The 22,473-nt window shown below is 33.1% G+C and overlaps 1 protein-coding gene across 1 annotated transcript in view; it reads left to right on the top strand.

The window, feature by feature from the left end:
- The window catches only part of DNAH5 (dynein axonemal heavy chain 5), a gene marked incomplete at its 5' end in the record, with an annotated part of 276,873 nt that overhangs the window by 5,667 nt on the left and 248,733 nt on the right, over positions 1 to 22,473 (top strand). Inside the window, 8 exons of the mRNA XM_031946282.1 lie at positions 6,693 to 6,856; positions 7,869 to 8,090; positions 14,487 to 14,624; positions 15,833 to 16,009; positions 18,259 to 18,372; positions 20,127 to 20,234; positions 21,304 to 21,426; positions 22,025 to 22,240. Of these exons, the coding sequence (XP_031802142.1) occupies positions 6,693 to 6,856; positions 7,869 to 8,090; positions 14,487 to 14,624; positions 15,833 to 16,009; positions 18,259 to 18,372; positions 20,127 to 20,234; positions 21,304 to 21,426; positions 22,025 to 22,240 (1,262 nt within the window). The remainder of the gene's footprint in view (positions 1 to 6,692; positions 6,857 to 7,868; positions 8,091 to 14,486; positions 14,625 to 15,832; positions 16,010 to 18,258; positions 18,373 to 20,126; positions 20,235 to 21,303; positions 21,427 to 22,024; positions 22,241 to 22,473) is intronic.

Below are 22,473 nucleotides of genomic sequence, written 5' to 3'. Positions count from 1 at the left end.
CATTTCCTCTTTGCTATAAATAGGTCTTCCTTGTCTATCTATTTTATGTGAGAAAAATTTCCCATTCTTTCTCTTTTTCTCTTTTTCTCTTTTTCTCTTTTTTTCTCTCTCTCTCTCTCTCTCTCTCTCTCTCTCTCTCTCCCTTTCTTCCAGTGCATCCTTCTTTCTAGCCACTAATTATTTCTATTTTTATTTTTGGAGGTTTTTCCCATTTAACTAACTCACGTTTGTGTTCTCTGTCTATGTAGTCTTCTTCTAACTACCTAAATAATAAAGATTTTATAAATTACATGTATCATATTCCCATAAAAGAATGTAAACAGTTTAACTTTTTTGTGTCCCTTATGATTACTCTTTCATTTTTACCTTTTTATGTTTCTCTTGAGTTTTCTATTTGAATGTAAAATTTTCTATTCAGCTCTGGTCTTTTCATCAGGGATGCTTTGAAGTCCTCTATTTCATTAAATATTGACATTTTATCCTGAAGAATTATACTATTTCTCTGGTTAGATTATGTTTCATTGTAATCATAACTCCTTAGCCTTCTAGAGTATCATATCTCTATCCTTCTGCTCTTTTAATATGAAAGCTGCTAAATTTTAAGTGATCATGACTGTGACTCCATGATATTCTTTTGGGCTATTTGAAGGAATTTCTTCTTGACTTGGGAGCTCTAGAATTTAGCTATCCTATTTGTAGGAATTTTCATATTGGCATCTTTTTCAGGAGGTTGAGTCTTTGTATTTTATTTTAGTTTATTTTTTGATGAGACAATTGGGATTAAGTGACTTATCCAGGGTCACAAAACTAATAAGTGTTAAGTATCTGAGGTCAAACTCAGGTCTGTTTGACTATAGAGCCAGTGCTCTATTCATTGTACCTTCTAGTTGCCTCTTGGTAGAGTCTTTCAATTTCTATTTTAACCTCTGTATCTAAGATATTGGGGTAGTTTACCTTGATAATTTCTTGAAAGATTATGTCTAAATTCTTTTTTTGGATTATGGTTTTCACGTAGCTAAATAATTCTTAAAATGTCTTTTCTGGATCTATTTATTATCTTTTCCAGATCTAGTTTTAAAGTCAATTGTTTTTCTAATGGGCTATTTCACATTTTGTTCTATTTTTCATTCTTTTGATTTTATTTTATTGTTTCTTGATGTCTTATGGAATCATTAGAATTGTCCAATTCTAATTTCTTTGTTGCCATTTCCATTTTTATTTTTTAACAATAACTTTTTAAAATACAAATAAAGATAGTTTTTAACATTTACCTTCCAAAACCTCATGTCCCATATTTTTCTCCCTCTCTCCTCAACTTTTCCTTCTCCTAGACGGCAAGTAATCCAATATAGATTAAATATGTGCAATTCTTATAAACATATTATAACATTTATCATGTTTCACAAGAAAAAAATAAGATCAAAAAGGAAAAAAAACCAAATCAGCAAGCAACAACAACAACAATAAAAGGTGAAAATACTATGTTGCAATCCACCTTCAGTTCCCATAGTCCTCTTTCTGGATTCTTGATTCTCTTCATCACAAGTCTATTAGAATTGGCCTGAATCACTTCATTGTTGAAAAGAGCCAAGCCCATCAGAGTTGATAAACATGTAATCTTCTTGTTGTATACAATGTTCTCTTGCTTCCACTCACTTCACTTAGCATCAGTTCATGCAAGTCTCTCCAGGCCTTTCTGAAATTATCAGAAATAATTTCTGATCATTTCTTATAGAGCAATAATATTCCATTACACTCATATACCATAATTTATTCAGTCATTTTTCCAACTGATGGGCATCCAATTACTTTTCAGTTCCTTGCTACTATAAAAAGGGCTGCTACAAATATTTTTTGCATATGTCAGTCCTTTTCCCTTTTATATGATCTCTTTGGGATTCAAATCTAGTAGAAACACTGTTGAATTAAAGAGTATGCACAGTTTTATTACTCTTTGGGCATATTCCAAATTGCTCTCCAAAATAGTTTGATCAGTTCACAACTCCACTAACAATGTATTAGTATCCCAATTTTTCTACATGACCTCCAACATTTATCATTACCATTATCCTGTCATCTTAGCCAATCTGAGAGTATGAAGTGGTACTTCAGAGTTATCTTAATTTGCACTTCTTTAATTAATAGTGGTTTAGAGCTTTTTTTTTTTCCCATAGGACTATGGAGGGCTTTAATTTCTTCATCTGAAAATTGTCTTTTCATATCCTTTGATATTTATCATCCAATTCTAATTTTTAAGGAATTATTTTCTTCAGTAAGCTTTTTTTAAAACTTCTTTTTCCATTTGTCTAATTCTTCTTTTAAAGAAGCTGTTCCTTTAGTGAAGTGTTATCTTTTCTTTATCATTAGGCCAATTTTGCATTTCAGGGTGCTATTTTCTTCAGAATTATTTTGTTTCTCTTTTTCCAAACTATTAATTCATTTTCACAATTTTCTTTCATTTCTCTTATTTCTTTTCCCAGTTTTCCCTTTACCATTCTTATCTCTTTCTTTAACTCTTCCAGGAATTCTTGCTGTCTTTGGGGTCTATTAGCATAATTCTTTGAGGCTTCTAAGTTTATGTTTTAGGCTACCATACCAGTATAGTATTCTTTTATGGTCAAGTTTTTTATTCTTGTCTGCTCATTTTTTTCAGTTTATGTTTTGACTAAGAACTTTATATTAATGTTGGGCTTTGCTTACTGGGACATAGGGAAATAACTATCCTAACCTTCAGGCTTTTTTTCTGAGCTGTTTCTGAGCTAGTTCAGGGGATTCTTCAAGTTTATGGTGCTCCCAGGGTGCTGTTATTCTGGGAGAGATATGATCACTGCTTTGCTAGTCTGTTCTCTAGCCTTTACCTAAATACCACTTATTCTACTTATCCTCTTAGCCTTGCAATGGTGACCAGATCCCATGCTCTCCTATGGTCACAAGTTCAAGCACTTCTCTTAGTCCTGGCACTATGACCAGGGCCTTTGATCCCTTTTGATTGATTCCAAGAGCTTCTTTCCACCTACTCTAGAACAGTTAACCAATCAGTAATCATTTGCCCCCAATATCAGCCAAGAGTCCCCTTTAATGTTTTTAAGACTAATTGTTGGATTCCCTTATTGTCTCTATCCGAGCGCTACAGAAACTATTGCTGTTGCTGCTATTGCAACTGCTTGTAAGGCTTATGGTTGGTGTTCTTGCTGTATTTTGGGCCTGTATCCATGTGAGTGTTAAATACTTTTCCTATGGACCTCCTAATCTGTTTTAGACTATTTAAATGTCTTCATCTGACCTTTTGTTAGTTCTGCTGCTCCAAAATTTGATTTGAGGAATTATTTAAAAGTTTTTGGAGGATTACATTGGGAAAATTCATCTGAGTCTGGGCCTGTACTGTCATTTTGGCTCCACCTCCTTAAGATAACTTTATGTAAACAAATCAACCCCTTAAATTTCATTTCCAAGAGAGATTAATGTTTCTTATGTAAAACTGATGCTATATTAGATTGTGATTAAATTCCCTATGCAGTTATCTCTAAGTTCCATACCAGTGATCAAATCTTAAGGCCACAAGGGCATATGTATTCAAAGTGAAATTTACATTTATAAAAGGTTCCTGATAGAATTTCTCACTGTAGATTGTTAATTAAAACTCAAGGGCCTGTAATCATGAAATTCCACTTTATTCAGGAAGTTGGGAAAACCTTTTACTCTTTTGGTCTGGATCTTGAATATAGTGAATAGATGGTCAATTTCAAAATTATTAAGTCCTGGGTAAAAATCACTTTTGATATCACTGTTTCATGACCGAGAACAAGTCACTTAACCTCACCATGTTCAGGGCCATGCTCTGAGACTTGAGGTTGAACAGTAGTTGCTCATCTGCATTGAAAAGAGAACTTTTTCCCCCCACTGAGAATTCCCTTCACAAATGAAATCACAGATCAAGACAAAAAAAAAATCCTCACTATATTTTTTTCCATAGTAATATCCTTAAGACCTCCCAATATATGTTTATAAATATAGGAAAGAACTCTAGGTAATACCATGAAATGTGCCAAGTTATACTTTCCAGGATAGTTATCAATGTTACCTCAAGGTAAATCAATTAACAATCATCCTTAATTACTTAGAAATGGCAATTTATAGGTCATTGAAAAAATAAAGTAGAAAGTAGACACCCAAATTACTTATAAGAATCAGGTTAGAATTAAGACATGAAAGATATCCCAACCTGTGGTAGTTTAATCTTATTCAAATGCTACCATAACCCTATTATCTCAGTGATTTGGATATTCTTTTGAAAGGTATAGACTCCACACCAGTTTGTGTCTAGATGTGTGTCCATATCTTCTCATAAATTTACCACTAAGGGTTTACTTTACCAACTCAAGCACAAGAAACACCATCCTCATTTTCTCCTGATATTGCCAGGATGCTAATATCTTTAATATCAGGATGTGTAACAGCCAGGGAATGGCAGAATGACATCTGAACTGGTGTTCTTATCTTCAGTGTTGGTTCTCTAACCACTCTACCATAAATCCAGAAGAGCAAAAAATTGTTTCATTAGAAGACAATGAATACTTTGTCTGTTTGCCATTTGTCATTCTTTACCCTCTACCCTTGACTATCCTATCTTTTCTTCTTGTTATATATTTGTTGCTCCTATTTTTCCCAAACTCTTTCCTTAACTATATATTATAAGCTTGCTATTAATTAATCTATTAGATATTCAACTCTAAGGATTTTGGAAAGAAAAGTATTTTATTTTTGCAATTCTGTGATCAACATTAATCTTTTTTTCCTCTGAGGGAATGATTTTCTTAAAAATAAATGTTACTTTTCAAAAGGGATTTCTGTATTTTTCTGCTTCTTTGATTTTTGTTGTTATTTTATAATTTTAAGTTTTGTCTTACCCTTCATAGCACCATTTTGGTTTTCTTAGCAGAAATATTGAAGTGGTTTACCATTTCTTTCTCCAATTCATTTTACAAATGAGAAAACTGAGGTAAAAAGCATTTCCAGGGTAACACAACTAGTAAGTGTCTTTGGACAGATTTGAGTTGAGGAAAATATCAAATTGGGAGAGTTATTTCCTCACCTTACCTCAAACTAATTTTATATTTCTTTGTTCTTAACAATTTTTTCTATCTGCTTCAATAGGTTTGAATTTCAAGTTGATAGCTAAGGATAGTTATCTGTCAATAATATTTGAAAGGAACTATTTACTGATATCAAATTCTCTGATCAGGATATTTTTTTTTCTTTAGGTCCAAGTATCATTTGAATATTCTGGAGAAGTACCTTTTGGATTCTTATTAGGAGAAGCTGGTAGATTTGAAAAATTTTGGAGTTGGAAGAGGCTTGAGAGATAATGAAGCCCAGTTCTTGTATGGCTGATACAAATTACTAGGCTTGATCACTTTATCTTGTCCCCTAAATCTAGCCCTTTTTTTCTTTCTTCTCTGTGTGATATTAGTCATGAAACCCATTCCTGAAGCCTTTTCAGCTTGATAGAACCTATTAGATGTTCTCCTTAGTTTTTATAGCCTCTGATAACTCATAATTACTTCTATGGCACAATGAGTAACAGGGTTGGATTTTTAGTAGAGGATAAAGAAACACATAGGAATTACAGTATTACAATGAAAGATACTTTAGTATCATTATATTCGTGATAATGCAAACTAATGAAAAATATTTTCAATAACATTTGTAAGCTTAAGTTTTCAGGAAAGAATTTACATTATGTGATGCACTGGTTAATCAGAGCCATGGTTCAAGTAAACAAACTTTGTTATTAAGCATAGGTTCAAGTAAACATAATTTTCTTCATTTTTTTTTCAATGTTTGTTCAGTGACTTCTGGTAAAAGCAGACCATGCCCAAGTTCTGCGGGTCTGAGAAATCCCTGTCTAAAGCACAGTGGGGATCCCTATCCCCAGTGATTCCTACCTGGGTCAGGTCAATACACTTGAGCATGGAGCAGTGAACTTAATCTGTCACAGCATCATAGGAGCCTATTCAACAATAGAGGCTTGCATATATGTTACCATATATATATATATATATTTTTTACCTGTAAGCTCCTTCTAGGATAAAAGTTCTTAACATGGGATCCTTAGACTTCTTTTTGAATTTCTGAAATCAGTTAACTTGGATAAGAAATAAATGACACTCATTTTTGCCAGCATCTAAAAGAATTTTTGAAATTACAGATATTTTTATTTTACATTACTACTGAAAATTGAGTGGTATTCAACATGACATGTATATTTCTTTGTCTAAGGCTATATCATAGTTTAGTGTTCTGATTTAAGCTAAGAAACAACCAACTTTTTTCTGTTATATCTTTAAAAAATCCCTTGAACTTGCTTACATTTTAAATATATTTTATTTAACATTAGTACAACATATATTACCCAACCACAATTTAAAAAATAATTGCATTTCAATATAACTTGTTTCCTTTATAACATGTTATATTGGAAAGGAAACCTTGTTTTCTTTCCTATGTATTTTGTTTTATTTATTTATGAATTATTCTGAGAAATCACAGATTTCATGAGACTCCTGAAGGGGTCAATGACATAAAAAATTAAGAACTTTTGTTCTAGGAAATATCATATCTTGTATTTATGTCAAATTTGTATGACGAAAAAATACTGTTTTGTTGATTGAATTGAATTTCTGCATTTGCAGGACAAATTGGCACTTCAGGAGGAGGGTCAAATCTTTTTCCTGGAAGAGTTAAGAAATCTAAAGTATTTGTGACTGAAGGTAAAGATGTTGCTCTCACTGGCTTATGTATATTCTTCATCAGATCATCTCCTTCCAAAGCCATCACTCCTGAGAACATCCATCTGGTAAATGGTCAAGATCCATTATTTACTCTGAGTTTATTACTTAGATTATATTTCAAAGTGATTTAAAAGATATTTTGTAGTTGAGACATCTAGGCAAAACTATGACAGCAGCAATTTTGAAAGAAGTAACTCAGTGGAAGGAGAAGAATTTGTGATATCAAAATTATATTGAGACAAAAAGTTATTTTTTGGAAATTTCATTTTTTGTCTCAATAATGGCAAGATAGATGTAGATGCATATTACTATTCTGTTAGAAATGATTTTTTTCATTATTTATTATAGCAGTAAAGAAATATATTTAGGGCTAGTTGTATAAGGAAGTAAAGAAAGAAAGAAGGAAGAAAGGAAGAAAAAAAGTAAGAAATAACTAATGAAAATCCCACACATTTAATTGGTAGCCACCTAAAATCAAGTAAAGATTTCCAGCATTTCAGGTGTGGAGGTGACTTCAAAAGAACCATTATTTCATTGTGCCTTAGTAGACTTTGTATTAGGCTTTGTAGCAGTTTTTTTAGATTGTAGACTTAGATGGTCTTCATGAAGGCATTGAAACTTATTATATGAAACCTTAAGCACATCATTTACCTGCACTTGTCTTAGTACTTTATAAAATAAAGTGATTCTGTTCAATGACATTTTAAAATATCCTTTCTATTTAAAAATCTATAATAATCCTATGACAACGATAATGAATTACTGTGGTCAAAACAGTTCATGTTGAACTTTCCAGTGATTTCAATCTCTGAACTCATGTGACATTCGTTGGCTGAGAAAAATATAGTAAAAGGCTAGATGCATATTCAAAGTTCCAATTTGATTGAATTTATTGAATTTTTTTCAATTCCTTTGAGACTTTGAGAAACTAGTATCATCTCTAAGCTACCATGAATTAATGATATACAATTTAAATGGAATATTACTTATTTTTTTCCTTTTAGAGGATTAAAATTATTATTTGATGTTGAAAGATTAACTATATTTTAGTTTAAAACAACTATTTCTCTCCTCCAGGAAGTTTGTTTCAATATGTTAGATGCTACCAATGGGGGTCTTCTAAAAAGTGTGGAGCATTTGTTGTCAAAAATCTTCATTCCAGCAATCAAGGCAATGAACAGTGGCTGGGGTGAGCTAGATGGTCTCCAAAAATCATCTGAAATTAAGAAGGACTTTCTGAATTCTCTAGAGGGCTTTGTGAGTGTCCTCTCTAGTGCTCAGGAGAGCTTAAAAGAGAAGGTAAGAATTTACAATATGTTCCTTAAAAAAACTAAAACAATTACTGATCCAATGAAGAAATTAAATTCTTTATAATCTGGATTGTGTGAATCATCCTTAATTCCAGAAGCATTTAATTGTATAAAAAATTATTAGGAATCTTTCAAGGAAGTTTTTTCAGACCATCATATAAAACTAGCCATGTCTTCTTTGGCATAATTGATGTTTTGCATGTACATCAATTTTTTGACAATGATTTAGAATTTTACCTAATGCAGCGTATTTCTGAATTAAAGGGACAAAATTTCCAGTATACAATTGAAAGTTGTTGACATAATGACATTTTTTAGTCCATATCTCACTCTTCATACAATAATCTCTGTCTCTGCCTTTGCCTCTTTCTCTGTTTCTCTTTCTGCCTCTGTTTCTCTCTCTGTATCTGTCTCTCTCCCACAAACCCACATCCACACCCACCTCTACACTCACATACCCAAGAAAGAACTAAAGGAAGAAGAAATGACAGAAGCTATTCCAAATAGTCCTAACAAAGGCATCAACCTTTCTCATCTATGCTCATAACTTTTCCTTACTATGTACTCTAGATGCGGAGGAGAGAGATTTCAAGTGTCAGGTGAGATCTGTGGGGTAGAGCAGTATTTTTCTAGGGAGGATAGTTACCTTAGTGACTTAATCTTTGTGTCTGTGTTTATGTTTTCCTAAATTATGCTAGGGAAAAGAATCTCATGTGGTGATCTATATTCTAAGCTGCTGCAGGTTTCAAGGCACAGTACACACCCAAGCATAATCAAAACCTTCTTAACTTTCTCCTATTGTTTTGAGTGTGATTTTCATAGCTGTTTGAGGACTTCTGTAGAAAAAGACCCATGGGACCTTGGCAAAACAAAGTAGTGGTAATACTCCATAGAACAGCAAACTGCAGTAGATTTTTCTTCAATGTGAGGCTTCTACCTTGTGTGAATTTATATGAACTCACCACCAGTTTAATACATACCTCATAAATTCCATCTTCTCTTCAAATTGACCCTTTTCTGAACTGGTAGATACTTGCCACTGGTGAGAGTGTTTTAGTTTGGGCTGGGCCTATTGTTGGGAGCATGGTGGTGGAAATATGTGATCATGTGTTTAACATTAAGATAGACCACTACCCACCAGCTGAGTCCATTAACTGTTAAATCTTGAGTTAATTAACCTTTGGAAAACTTCAAGGGTTGCTGTGTAAAGTAAAAGGCATAACCCAATATTTATACAGATCTTAGTGGCTCTGGAAAGCTATCTTCTATTCTTTACTTTATCCTCCTTGGAACAAATTGTATATGCTTTACAGATCTGATTCAGTGAGTATAACCCTCCTTGTTAGCTAATTTAACAATCAGTTTTTAGTGTTAATTTCTATTGGTCCCAGATGATAATAATGTTTAGGACAAATCCTTTAGTTTTTTGCATAGTTGAAATAGTATTGAGTTAGTGAGGGTGATGTGGCCATTTCTAGTTCTTTTTTATAACTTTGTGCAGAACTACAGTCTCTGACCAAACCAACAAGTGCATCTGGCCAGATAGAATTGATTCTTTCAAACCTGCAGCAATTGCACAGCTTATGTGGGTTAACTTCTTTGCCTCTCCAGTACTGAAAAGATCTTCAGAGACTTGATACTGAGAAAGAAGCAAAGGATCATCAGTAAAGCAGCATGTCTGCTAGAGTAAATGCTTATGACAGTGCTAGGGGCTAATCATGACCTCATCTGAGCTCCACAAAATGGTTTTGTATTCTGCTAATCAACTGACATCTAGCATTACTGGGAAAGGGGGAGGCATAGATTGTACAAATTAAGGGTAAGCCTTCTCAGTGCCCACTTACTTTGGCCCATTTGGTCTACTGGATCTGGAGGACAGATAACTATTTTATTGTTTTGACTGTTACCAATAGATATGGACTTTGGCTTTAAAAAACTGAGCATACAGAGTTTATAGAACAACTCACCCCATCCTGCTCCCAAACTCCACCAAAGTAGATATTAATATGGATATGTGGATTCTGAGGGTTATAGGATAATTAATTTAGGAATTGTAAGGGATCTTAGATGCTATCTTTTCCAATTCCCTCATTTTACAGCAGACCCGTTGAAGTTAAATGATTTGGTAATGTCAGAGGAAGAATTTGAACCTGTCAAATTAACAAGTATTTATTAAGCACTAACTATGTTTCAGGCTCTGTGCCAAGCTCTGGGGGAAAAACCAATCAAACACAAAGCCTCAACACATTCATGATCTTAAAGAATTCATAATTAAATAGGAACAAAGGTTCTCTGACTCTGAAAGGAATATAGGGATTCTTTGACCTAGATATATATAGGGTAGTGTGCAAATGTGTGTGTGTGTGTGTGTGTGTGTGTATAGATATGGACTTTGGCTTTAAAAAACTGAGCATACATATATATATATATATATATATATATGTCTGCGTGTTTGTTTAGACCTGTGATTTTATCAATATAAGGAATTCATTATAAGGAGACTATTTCCTTTCTATTGTGGCTTGGTACTTTCTCTGTAACTTGCAGTTTTAGTGAATTTTCTAGGGCAATGAGAGGTTAAGTGTCTTGCCTAGTCACACAGCCAATATATGTCAAAACTGGAATTTGATACCAGGTCTTTTGGACTTTAAAAATGGCTTTCTTTGCTGTTATATCTTTGGCTAATCAGATCTGTGGTCTTTATCCTGATGTAGTTCCTAGTTGGTCTAGACTTGGTACCATCTGTGTTATACAGGCTTATTCTTATCATGAATTGAATAGGTATGCTAGAAGAAAACTCAAAGGGGTAGGGTTTTGATTTAAAGAAGGATTAGATATGGACATGGTACTTAATAATGTATGGCAATTTGATGGATTCCTCTGCCCAGAACAATTAATCATAGATAGATATGACCAGGCCTTCTAAAAATATATCCCAGAAGCCAGGGGTATTCCATGACAAGTCCTGGTCTTGTCTTGGGGATGTAGTAATGTTTTTTGCTCTGACCTCTTTTTCTATCTGAGTTGGTGAATCAGTAATTAGTAATTTGGGATTAAAGAACAACCTCATGGTTCTTCTTGAGTTCTAGACAGAATCCACATTGGCTAACGAGGGGAATGTTTCTAATGAAGCAGGAGTGTCAACAGAGGGTTGCTCTTACAGGGTGGGTTTTTATAAAGACTACCTTGGCTCAGACTGTGGGAAATTCTTTAAGGTAGGGGTCTATAAACAGTTTCCATTTGGCCATAAAGCTAATGGCTTCCCCTGTCCCTCCTGCCTCCAAGTATCTAGAGGTCTTGCTGAAATAAGAGCAGAGTAGATTTATTTTGCAACGATTCAGATACTCTCAGAGAGGAATCCGTCTCTAAGAAGTCCTCTATTAGTTAATTTTGTCTCCAAGTTTAAGTGAGTTGTGGTAAGTAGATTGTGGTTTGAAGTGAAATAATACTATTAGATCTCTATTGCCAGAGTTGCTTATTCACCCTGCATCATTTGCTAGCCAATAGGGACCAAATAACCAGGACAGAAGGAAAGAACACCAGTAGGGGAGGAAGGAGTGGTTCAAGTCTTTGTCTGAAAGAATGAATATAATATGATTGCCAATAAAGCCATGTAACTAAATCAACAGTTAACAAAATCCTAAGCAGGAGATGAATAAGCAGTTGACGACTCTAGTTTAAAGCTTAGCATTCAGGGAAGGTACACTATGAAGGGGAAGAGAAAACACTCATGTCATGAAAGTTTCTTTTATACAATTCAGCCACATTCCTCCCTTGATTTGCTCAATTGACTTGGTCTTGGAGTTTGTTTCCTTAAATGTAAACAGAATAATACACATGCACACACACAAGCAAACATACACACAAATCTCCAAAAACCTTCAACCTTCCAAAACCCTTTTAAGCGGATTAATCATTTTGGACAATGATTCTTCTAAAATATGTTATACCCTTCCTTGCTTCCTCAAACAGAATATATTGAACATCATTTAACCTTAAATGTGTTTTTAGAGTCATTGTTATTAATCTCCACCTGTTAAATTCTGGACTCAACTCATTGTCTATTCACAATGATCATATGCCAATGTGTCATCTCTTTATGTTTTTATCCAAGTTTGCATAATTTTCTAGACAAATGGGCATTCTCCATCTACTTGTTTTTAATTTATATTCCATTTGTTAAGGTGGAATTTTTTTTGAGTGATTATGGGACTAATTTATGAGGTTTTGCAATGTTCTGGGACAATGCAATCAGAACAATTTCATCTACAAACTAGAATATCTGAAATGACTTACTATCTAAAGTGTATCAATTTGGATTGTATATGGGATGTGCTTCATGACAATAATATGTTTCTTTGGCTAAGATACATCATGCTGTTTTAAATTTCACTTCATGTTTTTAGTCACAGATTCATTGAATAAAGTTGTTTCTGTTGTATTCTTCTAAGAAACTTGTTTCATTTATACGTACACACACAGAGACACACATATACATATAGATATGGATGATATCTTGCTGGCTATCTTAGGAGCTTTAAAGGGGAATTTTTCTTTTAAAATGTCAATAACCAGTAATAACAGTGGAATCTTAAATTCTCTGACCCTTTTGGTCAATTGTAAAGATGTAGTCTGCTGAAGAATTTTTTTTGAAAGGCTTTGTTTCCTTTTAATTATTTTTATCAATGATGTCTTAGAAACCTATGTAGATTATTTTAGTGAAGATTTTATGGAGATGGAAAAGATTTCTGAAGAATCAATCCCTCAGTCCCCTCAAAATTGTCTGATTTCCAGCAGAGACCAGCTCTGAGTGTGTTTGTTCTGCTCCAGCTGTTTTTCCCATCTTTATGTTTAATTTTTTCATTTTTTGTCTATGTATAAACTGTTAAAAAGTCTTTTCCAGAGTATTTTGTTTCAAAAGAGTAAGTTATCTGTCAATAATTGTGATAGCTCTTTTTTATTTTCCCTTTGTCATTGTCTTATTTTTGGTTTCATTCTTAATGTTCTTTTAATAGTTGATTTAATTGAAGGTTAAATAGGACCAAAAAAACATGTAACAGATCTTTGCAGTTATTTAAACATGTACTAATCAAGCCCTTTGGAGATTCTCACGGTAAAATGCCAGTAGATCTTGGCTTTTTATTTTTTTGAAAAATTATTCATTCTACAAATCCAGGTCAGTCTCTATTCTAAAGTTATAGTCTTCAAGATTTGCCTATGGAATTGAAAGATTAAGTAACTTTTCCTACCAGACTCAGCCAGTATCATAGGATTATATATTTGGATCTGGAAGTAACCTTAGAGGCCATTTAGTTCATCCAATTTATCTTACTGTTGAGCAACTCAAGATCTTATCACATTTAAGTAACTTAACGAAAGTAATATATCCAGAGCCAGAACTTTCTCCATTTTACTTATGTTATAATCAAAATTAACTGTGTCCCTGTTCTTGGAGGCAGGATTTTGGACGCAGGTCGTCCTGACTCTGCAGACCACTTCCTTTCTACTATCACATACTGCCTCATAGACCTTGATGAATAAATCAATATTGTTAGACCTTTTAAAGGAGCACTGACTTTAAATTGCTCTATATTTAGCATACAAAGCAAAGTATCTGGGAAAATTCCAATTCCCCCCAAAAAATTAAGTTTTGAAAATTGAATTTTAATACATACATCTCCAATGAAACTACCAAACAATTATTTTTCAAAAGGTTTTTTTAGAGATTGTTTTTAAAAATGATAGAAAGCAAATGCTGAAAGCACAGAAACATGTTGTATGGAATTTCATTTTACCTGAAAGCCTGGAAGCCATGGCCATTTTATTTTTCCTTTTCCTTAAGATAGCAGCAGTTTTCCTCCTCATTGAAGTAAAAGTCACATAGAAATCCTTTTGGTTTGAGATGCTATCAGAATGTGGCTATATATAGATTGAGTTTTTATCCCAACCTTAAGGAGATAGATTGTTAAATCAAAAGAGATCTCTGGGCCTGCAAACCTTTCTCAACTCTTTTTTATTTTACAGTATATTAGGATTATTGATTCATTCTGGACCACAAGATGCATGTAATCTTAAAAAAAAAAAAAAAAAAAAGGAAGTGGGAAGGGGTCTGTGACTTCATTGGTATAGGAAATTCCCTTAATCAGCGCAGGTCAGGATCTTCTCTGCAAAGTCATGGCCTTCAAGATTGCCTAAAGCACTAAGAGGATGAATGGCCTATTTGCCCAAGGTCACACAGGCCAGCATGTGTCTGAGATAGTATTCAAACACTGGTCTTCCTGATTCCAAGGGCTGAATCTCTATCCACTATGTCATTCTGCTTCTCACAAAGAAAATTTTCTTTTGAGATTATATTTCATTTCTCTTATCTTTAATTTTTGTGCAGGTAAACCTCCAAAAATGTGAAATATTTGATTTAAAAACTTTGAAAGATTCTGTGGATTATATATCTACAGCTAACAACAGTGAAACCTTGGAAAAAATAGAAGGCTGCATGAAAGTGTGGATCAAACAAACAGAACAGGTAATTTTCAGATGTACAGAACATTTCCAGAGTCTGTAGTTCTAAAACAATACATCAAAAAACAGAATAGATAGGTCATTTATATCATACAATAACTTGAGTTCTTTTAAAAATAGATTTTTTTTCCACTAATGGTCCTTGTATGATTAAAAGAGGAAAGATTCAATTCATTTTTCCTTAACATTAAGTTAAAAGCATAAAATAGGACATTGTAAGAAAGAATACAAACACCTATATTTATGCATATACTTAGAGAGCTGCAGATTTTTTTCTGGAAGTACCAAGATACCGCTCCTTACTTTGTCAAGAGATAATATTTTCAGAAAACGAGAAACTTTTAAAATTTTTTGGGAGGATTTCTAAGTAGGAATATTGGATTTAAACTTTTTCCAAATGAGTTGTCATAAAATTCCAAAAGAAATTTATTTTGTAATAAATGTCAAAAATAATAAAAGCTGAAAGTTAACCATTTGAAGTTATGTTGGTAGTCTCTAAATAATTTTTTCCCTAACTATAATGTTCGGACTAGCTTTCTGGAAGATCTTGGTACCAGCCGAATCCTTGATTATAGGTGAGGAGTGAAGAGGCAGGACTCACGTAGATGGTCAAACATGGAGTTCATTTATTCCAAATTCTCTCAACCTTATATACCCTAATATCCTTACATAAGTATAGCACACTGCGCATGTGCTAACTATATACTGCATATGTGGGACTACATAAACAGCTTTCTATTGTGTGCAGATGTTTCTTTGCCACTTGGTATAACTCTGGTTTAATTACAACACAAGTTGTCACAACTCCTGACTTCTTGGGAAGGCTGAGAGCCCTTAGTGGGGCATGGGGAACCAAATCAGACACTGTCATCAGTGTTCATTTTACTGGACTTAAGGGTCTTATACCTCACCTAGGGTTCCCCACTATCTGTGGCCCTTTACACCTAACTATTCATATAAATTCTTGACCAAGATTTGGAAACTAATGCATATTGTTAGAAACATCTAATGGCTGTTAGAATAATTTTATAGTTTAGTTATTCTCGTTTCTTTTATTTCAAGATTGCATTATTGACACTTTAGTGAATGGCTGTCATCCACAGCATACCAATGTTAAAATTTATCTATTATATAAATATATGTATATATATATGTATCATTTTAATCAGTTTGCTCCATTTTATAACTGAAATATTCCTTATGTAATTAAAGGTTCTTGCTGAAAACAATCAACTCCGGACAGAGGCAGATGATCTTGGGCCAAGAGCAGAACTAGATTACTGGAAGAAGAGACTTTGCAAATTTAACTACCTTTTGGATCAACTGAAAGGCCCGGATGTGAAGGCAGTGTTGGGAGTACTTGCTGCTGCAAAATCAAAACTTTTGAAGGTTCTCAGCTGTTTTTTTTTTTTTTTTTTCTTTTCTGATTTATAGAATTTGTTGTTATTGACTTATTAAGAGTCATTTTCAACTCTTTGTGATCCCATTTGGGAGTTTTTGGCAAAGATACTGAAAAAAATTTTTTTTTCTAACTCATTTTATCGATAAATTAACTGAGGCAAACAGGGTTTAGTGACTTGCCCAGAGTCACAGAGCTAGTAAGTGTCTAAGACCAGATTTAACTCAGGGAGAGGGGTCTTCCTGACTCCAGATCTGGCATTCTATCTATGATTCCACCTAACTGCCTATTTATAAAATAGAAATGGACAAATTGAATTATCTATCCATCTTTTGTGTTTTCTGTTAATTAGGATTCTAGTTTAGCATGGTGTCATTCACCTATAATCCCTGCTATCGCTGAGGCTAAGATTGGCAGACCTCTTAAGATCTGGAATTCTATGGTATTAGGCAACCTCACCAAGTCTGACATAAATATAGTGAACTCTTGGTAAGCAGGTTGGGCTTCTCAGGAAAGACAAATAGATTTCATTAGAAACAGAGCAGGTCAAAGTTCCCTGCAGATTACTAATAGGGTTGGCTTATCCCTACACTTACAGCCTGGATGAGATGGGAATATTCAGCCTTAAAAAGATCATAAAAAAGAACATGAAGTTGTCAGACATATAGATAAAACATTATAAAGTAGAAATTATTGACTCAATGTATATGTTACATATATTATGTTATTTGGGTGGTTATTTCTCTTTCCATTAAATATATATATATATATATATATCCTAGCCAATAAATGATGTTTCCTATATACTACAAATTGGGACTCATAATAGACTACAAATAATTTTATAATATGTTGATTCATTTATTACTATAGGCATCAACATTATCAGCAGCATTTATTAAGTATCAGTTTATATGTGGGGTGTGTTTTGCTCAATATTGAGGAAATACCATCAGATGGATATGCACAGAAAAGAGACTAAGTGCTAGCAATTCCATTCTTGGGATCATCTTAAATGATCCTAGTAAAGATTAGATGCATTAACATCCTTTGCTTCTAGAAGATGCTGAGCCATCAAGGAAAGAGAGAAAGATATATTGGGATAGGTTAAAGTAGAAAGGACAGAAGAGATGGTTTTGAAAGGGTCTAGTATTATTTTAGCATTTAATCCATGTTTGCAACCTGTACTCATGATATGATAGTTTATTTTCACTCACTGAAAGTCAGTCAGTTTATGTGCTAAAAGATATGGGAGGCCGAGTCTATTTTTTACTCATCCTAGTTTTTATCACAATGATGAGGGAAACATAGGGAGATAAATTTCTTTCTCTAGTCTTTCAAAACTGAGAAAATACTCCATGTTAATATATTCCTATTTGTGAAAAAAATAGTGATAAGTGGTAAACACAATAAAAATTGGGGCTTTGCAAATTAACTCAGAAAGTAAGAAAGAAGAAATAGGATATTTAAAGAAACATATGGTGAATTCTGCATAGCATCATGAAAAGATGTAAAACACAATGCATACTACATGGCTGTGTTCTTCTGACAGTATGTCTCCTGGAATTAAAGTGTCATTGTACAAACTGTTCAAGCAATAACAGAAGGGCTATGAAGCAAAAGTAAGCAATTCTGTATCACCAAACTAGGAACTCAGCTGCACTCACAGATGCACTCACAAGTAACTATTTGCTTCTCTATTTGTGCACATAATTCCCATTAGTATTAAAATGAGCATCAGAGCTATATATTCTGAGAAGCTAATGGAGCTTATTTACTTTGTTTTGGGATAGGATATAACTGATTGTTGAAGTTCTGTGCCCATATATTTTAATCTTAAGCTTATAGAAGAGTTGTAGATATGATAGAATGAGCAAAAATGTCCAAGTATGAGTTTCCTTTTTGTGTTTTGCTCATCACTGTTGTTCTGTAGAATTCTGCAGAATAATCATGCAATCATTTTTTTTTTCCCGAGCAGATCATGGTGTATTCCCAAATGGTATGTTTAACATAAAATAGCTCAGTAAAGTTTCCTTTCTAAACATGGTCCAAATGCCAAATTTGCTTATCATTATGGAAAAGTTCTTCACCCTTCTGAGTTTAGTCCTTGAGTAGAGTAGAACAAACTGGCGAGCTGATACAAGGAAATCACAATGAAATGATTTCCATAGCAACAGTGATATTAGATATTTCTTTATTGATGTCCTCATGATTTTTTTTTCCTGTGGCTTATGCTTAGACTTGGCGGGAGCTGGATTCTCATATTACTGATGCAGCTAATGAAGCCAAGGACAATGTCAAATTTTTGTATACACTTGAAAAATGCTGTGACCCCTTATACAATGGTGACCCTGTAAGTAAAGCACTTTTTCTCATTTATTCAACAGATAAAATTTCTTATACTAACTGAAATGAATACAGTTTTACAATTCACAAGTTTTATAGGCAGTTCTTTAAAAATTAATTTTGTCTTCTAGGGAAAAACAAACAAAACTCTCTGCCTAGGAATTTAGCTATTTAATATTGTATTTTAAATAAATATAAAGTACACACACAATGTTTCCATTTTTAAAAGTAATTTATACTAAGTGATACATGTTTAAATTCAGTTTGGAGTAATGCATAGATCAGCAGCAGAATCAGGAAGAAGTAGGTTCAGCTTCTATCTTTGACACACAGTAGCATAGTGATCTTGAAAATATCATGACATCTCAATGGCCCCAGTGAACTTTCTAAGATCCCATTTTGTACAGTTTTGGGTAAAATTCATTAACCCATTTGTTTTATTTACTCATGAGATCTTGTGCTTGTCCCAAAGAACCCTTATGGAGAATATTAATTGTTATGTTCCTCAATTCCTTTAAGAAGAATTAATGATATTTTTCACTGGAGGACAAATAGTCATATGTTTTTTGTATTGTGCCTTTAGCAGTATATTGTAGGAATACAACAGGATTGGTAAGATGATCAACAAAAAGCCAAAGGTATATGCTGTTTTTCCCTAATGGAATGTGAACTCTTTGAGAAAAGGGGCTGCCTTACTTCTCAACTTTCCCTGGCAGTTAACACAGTGTTTTGGATTTGCTAAGTGCCTTATAACTGCCCTAAAAATAAACAAAGAAAATAGTGTATTCACACATTAATTCATAGTGGATTATTGTTGTTTGTCCTGAACTCTTGAAGAAGACCATGATATCAGGGAGGCGAGGCTATGACATTCAAGTCATTTTGATTTCGGTGAAGGAGGGCTATGCAAAGTCACTTTTCCCTCCAGAGCCATCTGGGTCCAGTGGCCAGATATAGATCAAGATGACTGCAGATGGCCCTGAATGAAATGGGAGACCATGGCCTTTTTAAGTTAAGGTCTTCAACAGGTCTTAGTTTGTGAGGCAATCAGTGATTGATGCTAGATAACAACTAAAGCAAAGAATCTACTTTATTAGGGACCTTTCTTAAGAATCTTTCTTAAGGACCACGCTTAAACCCAAACCACTCAGATTCTCATTGATTAGTCAATAGATTCCAGACCAAGCCCCATTTGATCATTGTTTGGGTCCAGATTAATTCAGATTGAATGTAAATAGTAATCCTTTCTGCTTTGATCAGAAACCTCTCCCAAATGTATTTTATTCATAGTAAATAGTGGATAGTTGAAATGATTTATTAACAGATTGAGATTAGAAAGGGAGGAGAATGAAGTTAGAGCTGGGATCATGTTTTAGGATAAAGATAATAGAGGTCATAAGGAAAGTGAATGGTCGCTTAAGAAGAAATAAGGTGAATGCTAGTTAGAAAGTTTATAGTAGTATAAATGAAAGGTGATGCAATTTATTCAGGTGATGGACTGCTCTTTGAATGATATATACAGTCTATTCTTGGTCCAATAGTGAAACTTGTTCTAAACTTATTTCCTCCATGATCATAGCCTTTGAAATCTCAAAGATACCTCTACACTGACAAGGTTTTGGAAGAACACTTTAGTAAAGGAGCATTGAATAGTATTAATGGAAAATAATTGTAATGTCCTAGGGAAAACTTGTTTTGAAAAGTATTAGATTTCTATTGAAACTGTTTTTTCTTCCTCAACTTTTACTTGTTGTCTTTCAGGTATCTATAATTGATACAATTCCTACACTGATCAATGCAATTAAAATGATTTACAACATATCATGTTATTACAATACCTCTGAAAAAATAACATCTTTGTTTGTAAAGGTGAGTACTCATTGGAGGGTTAGGATCATTCTGATTTTCTTTTTAAAAGACATAGTTTCAATGGAAAGGTTATTACACTGATAGTATTCAACACCCATGTACTCTGTTGTTAAAAAAGAGCTTAGTTATATTAAGTGTCTAAAATAAGGATATTAAACTTTTAGTGGGACAACATTAAGACTGATCTAAGGAAAATTTAATGAAACAGTTCTAAGACCAAATGTTCTATTAGTTATTTTGATGTTTATAATAAATAAAATTATGTTTTAGAAACTCATATGATATTTGGGACATTATTTCATTTTCCTTTGAGATATTTCAATAAAAATTTATATTAAATTGCCACTTCCTGCTTCATATTTCATACTTTAGAGTTCATTTAACATCACAATTGTTTGCTTGGTAATATTAAGATAGGAATAATAATAAAAATATAAGTCAATGGAAACTCTCCAGCCTATAAAGCAATAATTACAATTCTCTCTCTCTCTCTCTCTCTCTCTCTCTCTCTCTCTCTCTCTCTCTCTCTCTCACACACACACACACACGCACATTTTTAAACATTATTTCCTGACTCAAAAAGTTTGGTGGAATTATTGTTATTCCTATTTTGTATTGTTCTTCTGTAAGAATATAGAGACATTTAAAGTATTGATATATGAACCAAGTCTTAAATGAGGACTATTGTCTTTTCTTTATGTACTCTTTCCTCCCTCTGCCACCCCAGAATGGTCTATTTCTATGTCTTTTAAGAGAAACATTGCTACTTCCATTGATCCTTAACAGGTATCACTTTCCCTTATTACTCCGAAAGGAAACCTTGAAGTTTTCTTGACTCAGTAGCAGATCTTTCTAAACTCAGATCCTGGTTACCTCTAGCATAGACTCCTTTGTTATCACATTGATAATGTGCTTATTCATAAAGTTAATAAAAGAATAAACAACACACATCTAAAGTATAATGTCATAGCATCTTAGTCTAAGCAGGAATTCTAGAGATCATCAGTATTCTCTTCTCTTGAAATAGTCTTTTTTTTTAAACTATCATCTTTCCCCCTTAAAATTCAAGGTGACAAATCAGATGATAACTGCATGTAAAGTTTATATTACTAACGATGGAACTGCCACCATCTGGGATCAGCCTCAGGATGTAGTTATGGAAAAAATATTATCTGCTATTAAACTCAAACAGGTAACCTACAGCTCAGTAAGTAAGTAAGTAAAAAATAATTTAATTCAATAGGAATTTATTATGTGGCTTTTGAGTATAGGTTATTTGGTAAGCATTAAAGATACAAAGATAAAAATCAAACACTTGACTCTTCAGGAGTATATATTATGGAAGAAGGAAGAGGTACAAATAGAATTAAATTCAATAAATACATACCAAATATGTTTGGTAAGTATATTCCAAGGCCTAGGACCTCAAACTCAGAGCTAACAAGCATAAGATGCAATCTTGGAAACTCCCACAAAAGAGTACCCTCTTGTGTTCTTATTGCTCCTGTCCAAAACCCATTTTAGGCTATGAATTCACCCTATATTTTATTTTTATGTATTTCCTGGCATATTGATTTATAGATAGATGAGTAACTTTAATATTATTAATGCCAATACTTTCAGCTTTCCCAGGAAGTTTTTGTAAACTTTTGTCATCTTCTTTTAAAAAAATAATGTAACATTATTAATTAATAATGTAACATTAATTATTAATTAATAATTAATAATGCAACATTATTGTTTCTCATGCTACTTTTTCTTATTTTAATTTTTTGGTTTTTGATATCTAGGAATATCAGAATTGTTTTCAAAAGAAAAAACAAAAGCTTGAGCAGAATCCAAATGAAAAGCAATTTGAATTCAGTGAGATGTATATTTTTGGAAAATTTGAGACTTTTCACCGACGTCTTACCAAGATCATGGGCATTTTCTCTACTATTACAAGATACTCAGTTCTTGAAGATTCTAAAATTGAAGGGATAGAAATTTTGGCAACCAAATTCCAGGTAATATACTTCAGAAACCAATTTTGCCATCTGGACTGATGATTAATTATTGTTAAATATTTTACCAACTTAAATAATTTGAAGGGCAATTTAAAAGAAATAAAATATTGATGTAATTTGCCTATTATAGAAAAAATACATCTTATTGTCCTTTATGAAGAGAATGAATCTGAATGGTATTTAACAATAGTGTTTATTCATGTTTATGGGTGAAAATGTATATTTTATTATAT

The sequence above is a fragment of the Sarcophilus harrisii genome, chromosome 1 (genome assembly GCF_902635505.1).
Source record: "Sarcophilus harrisii chromosome 1, mSarHar1.11, whole genome shotgun sequence".
NCBI classification, from domain to species: Eukaryota; Metazoa; Chordata; class Mammalia; order Dasyuromorphia; family Dasyuridae; genus Sarcophilus; species Sarcophilus harrisii.
Note: the sequence above shows the minus strand (reverse complement) of the source record. Positions and strands in the feature narration are given on the sequence as shown.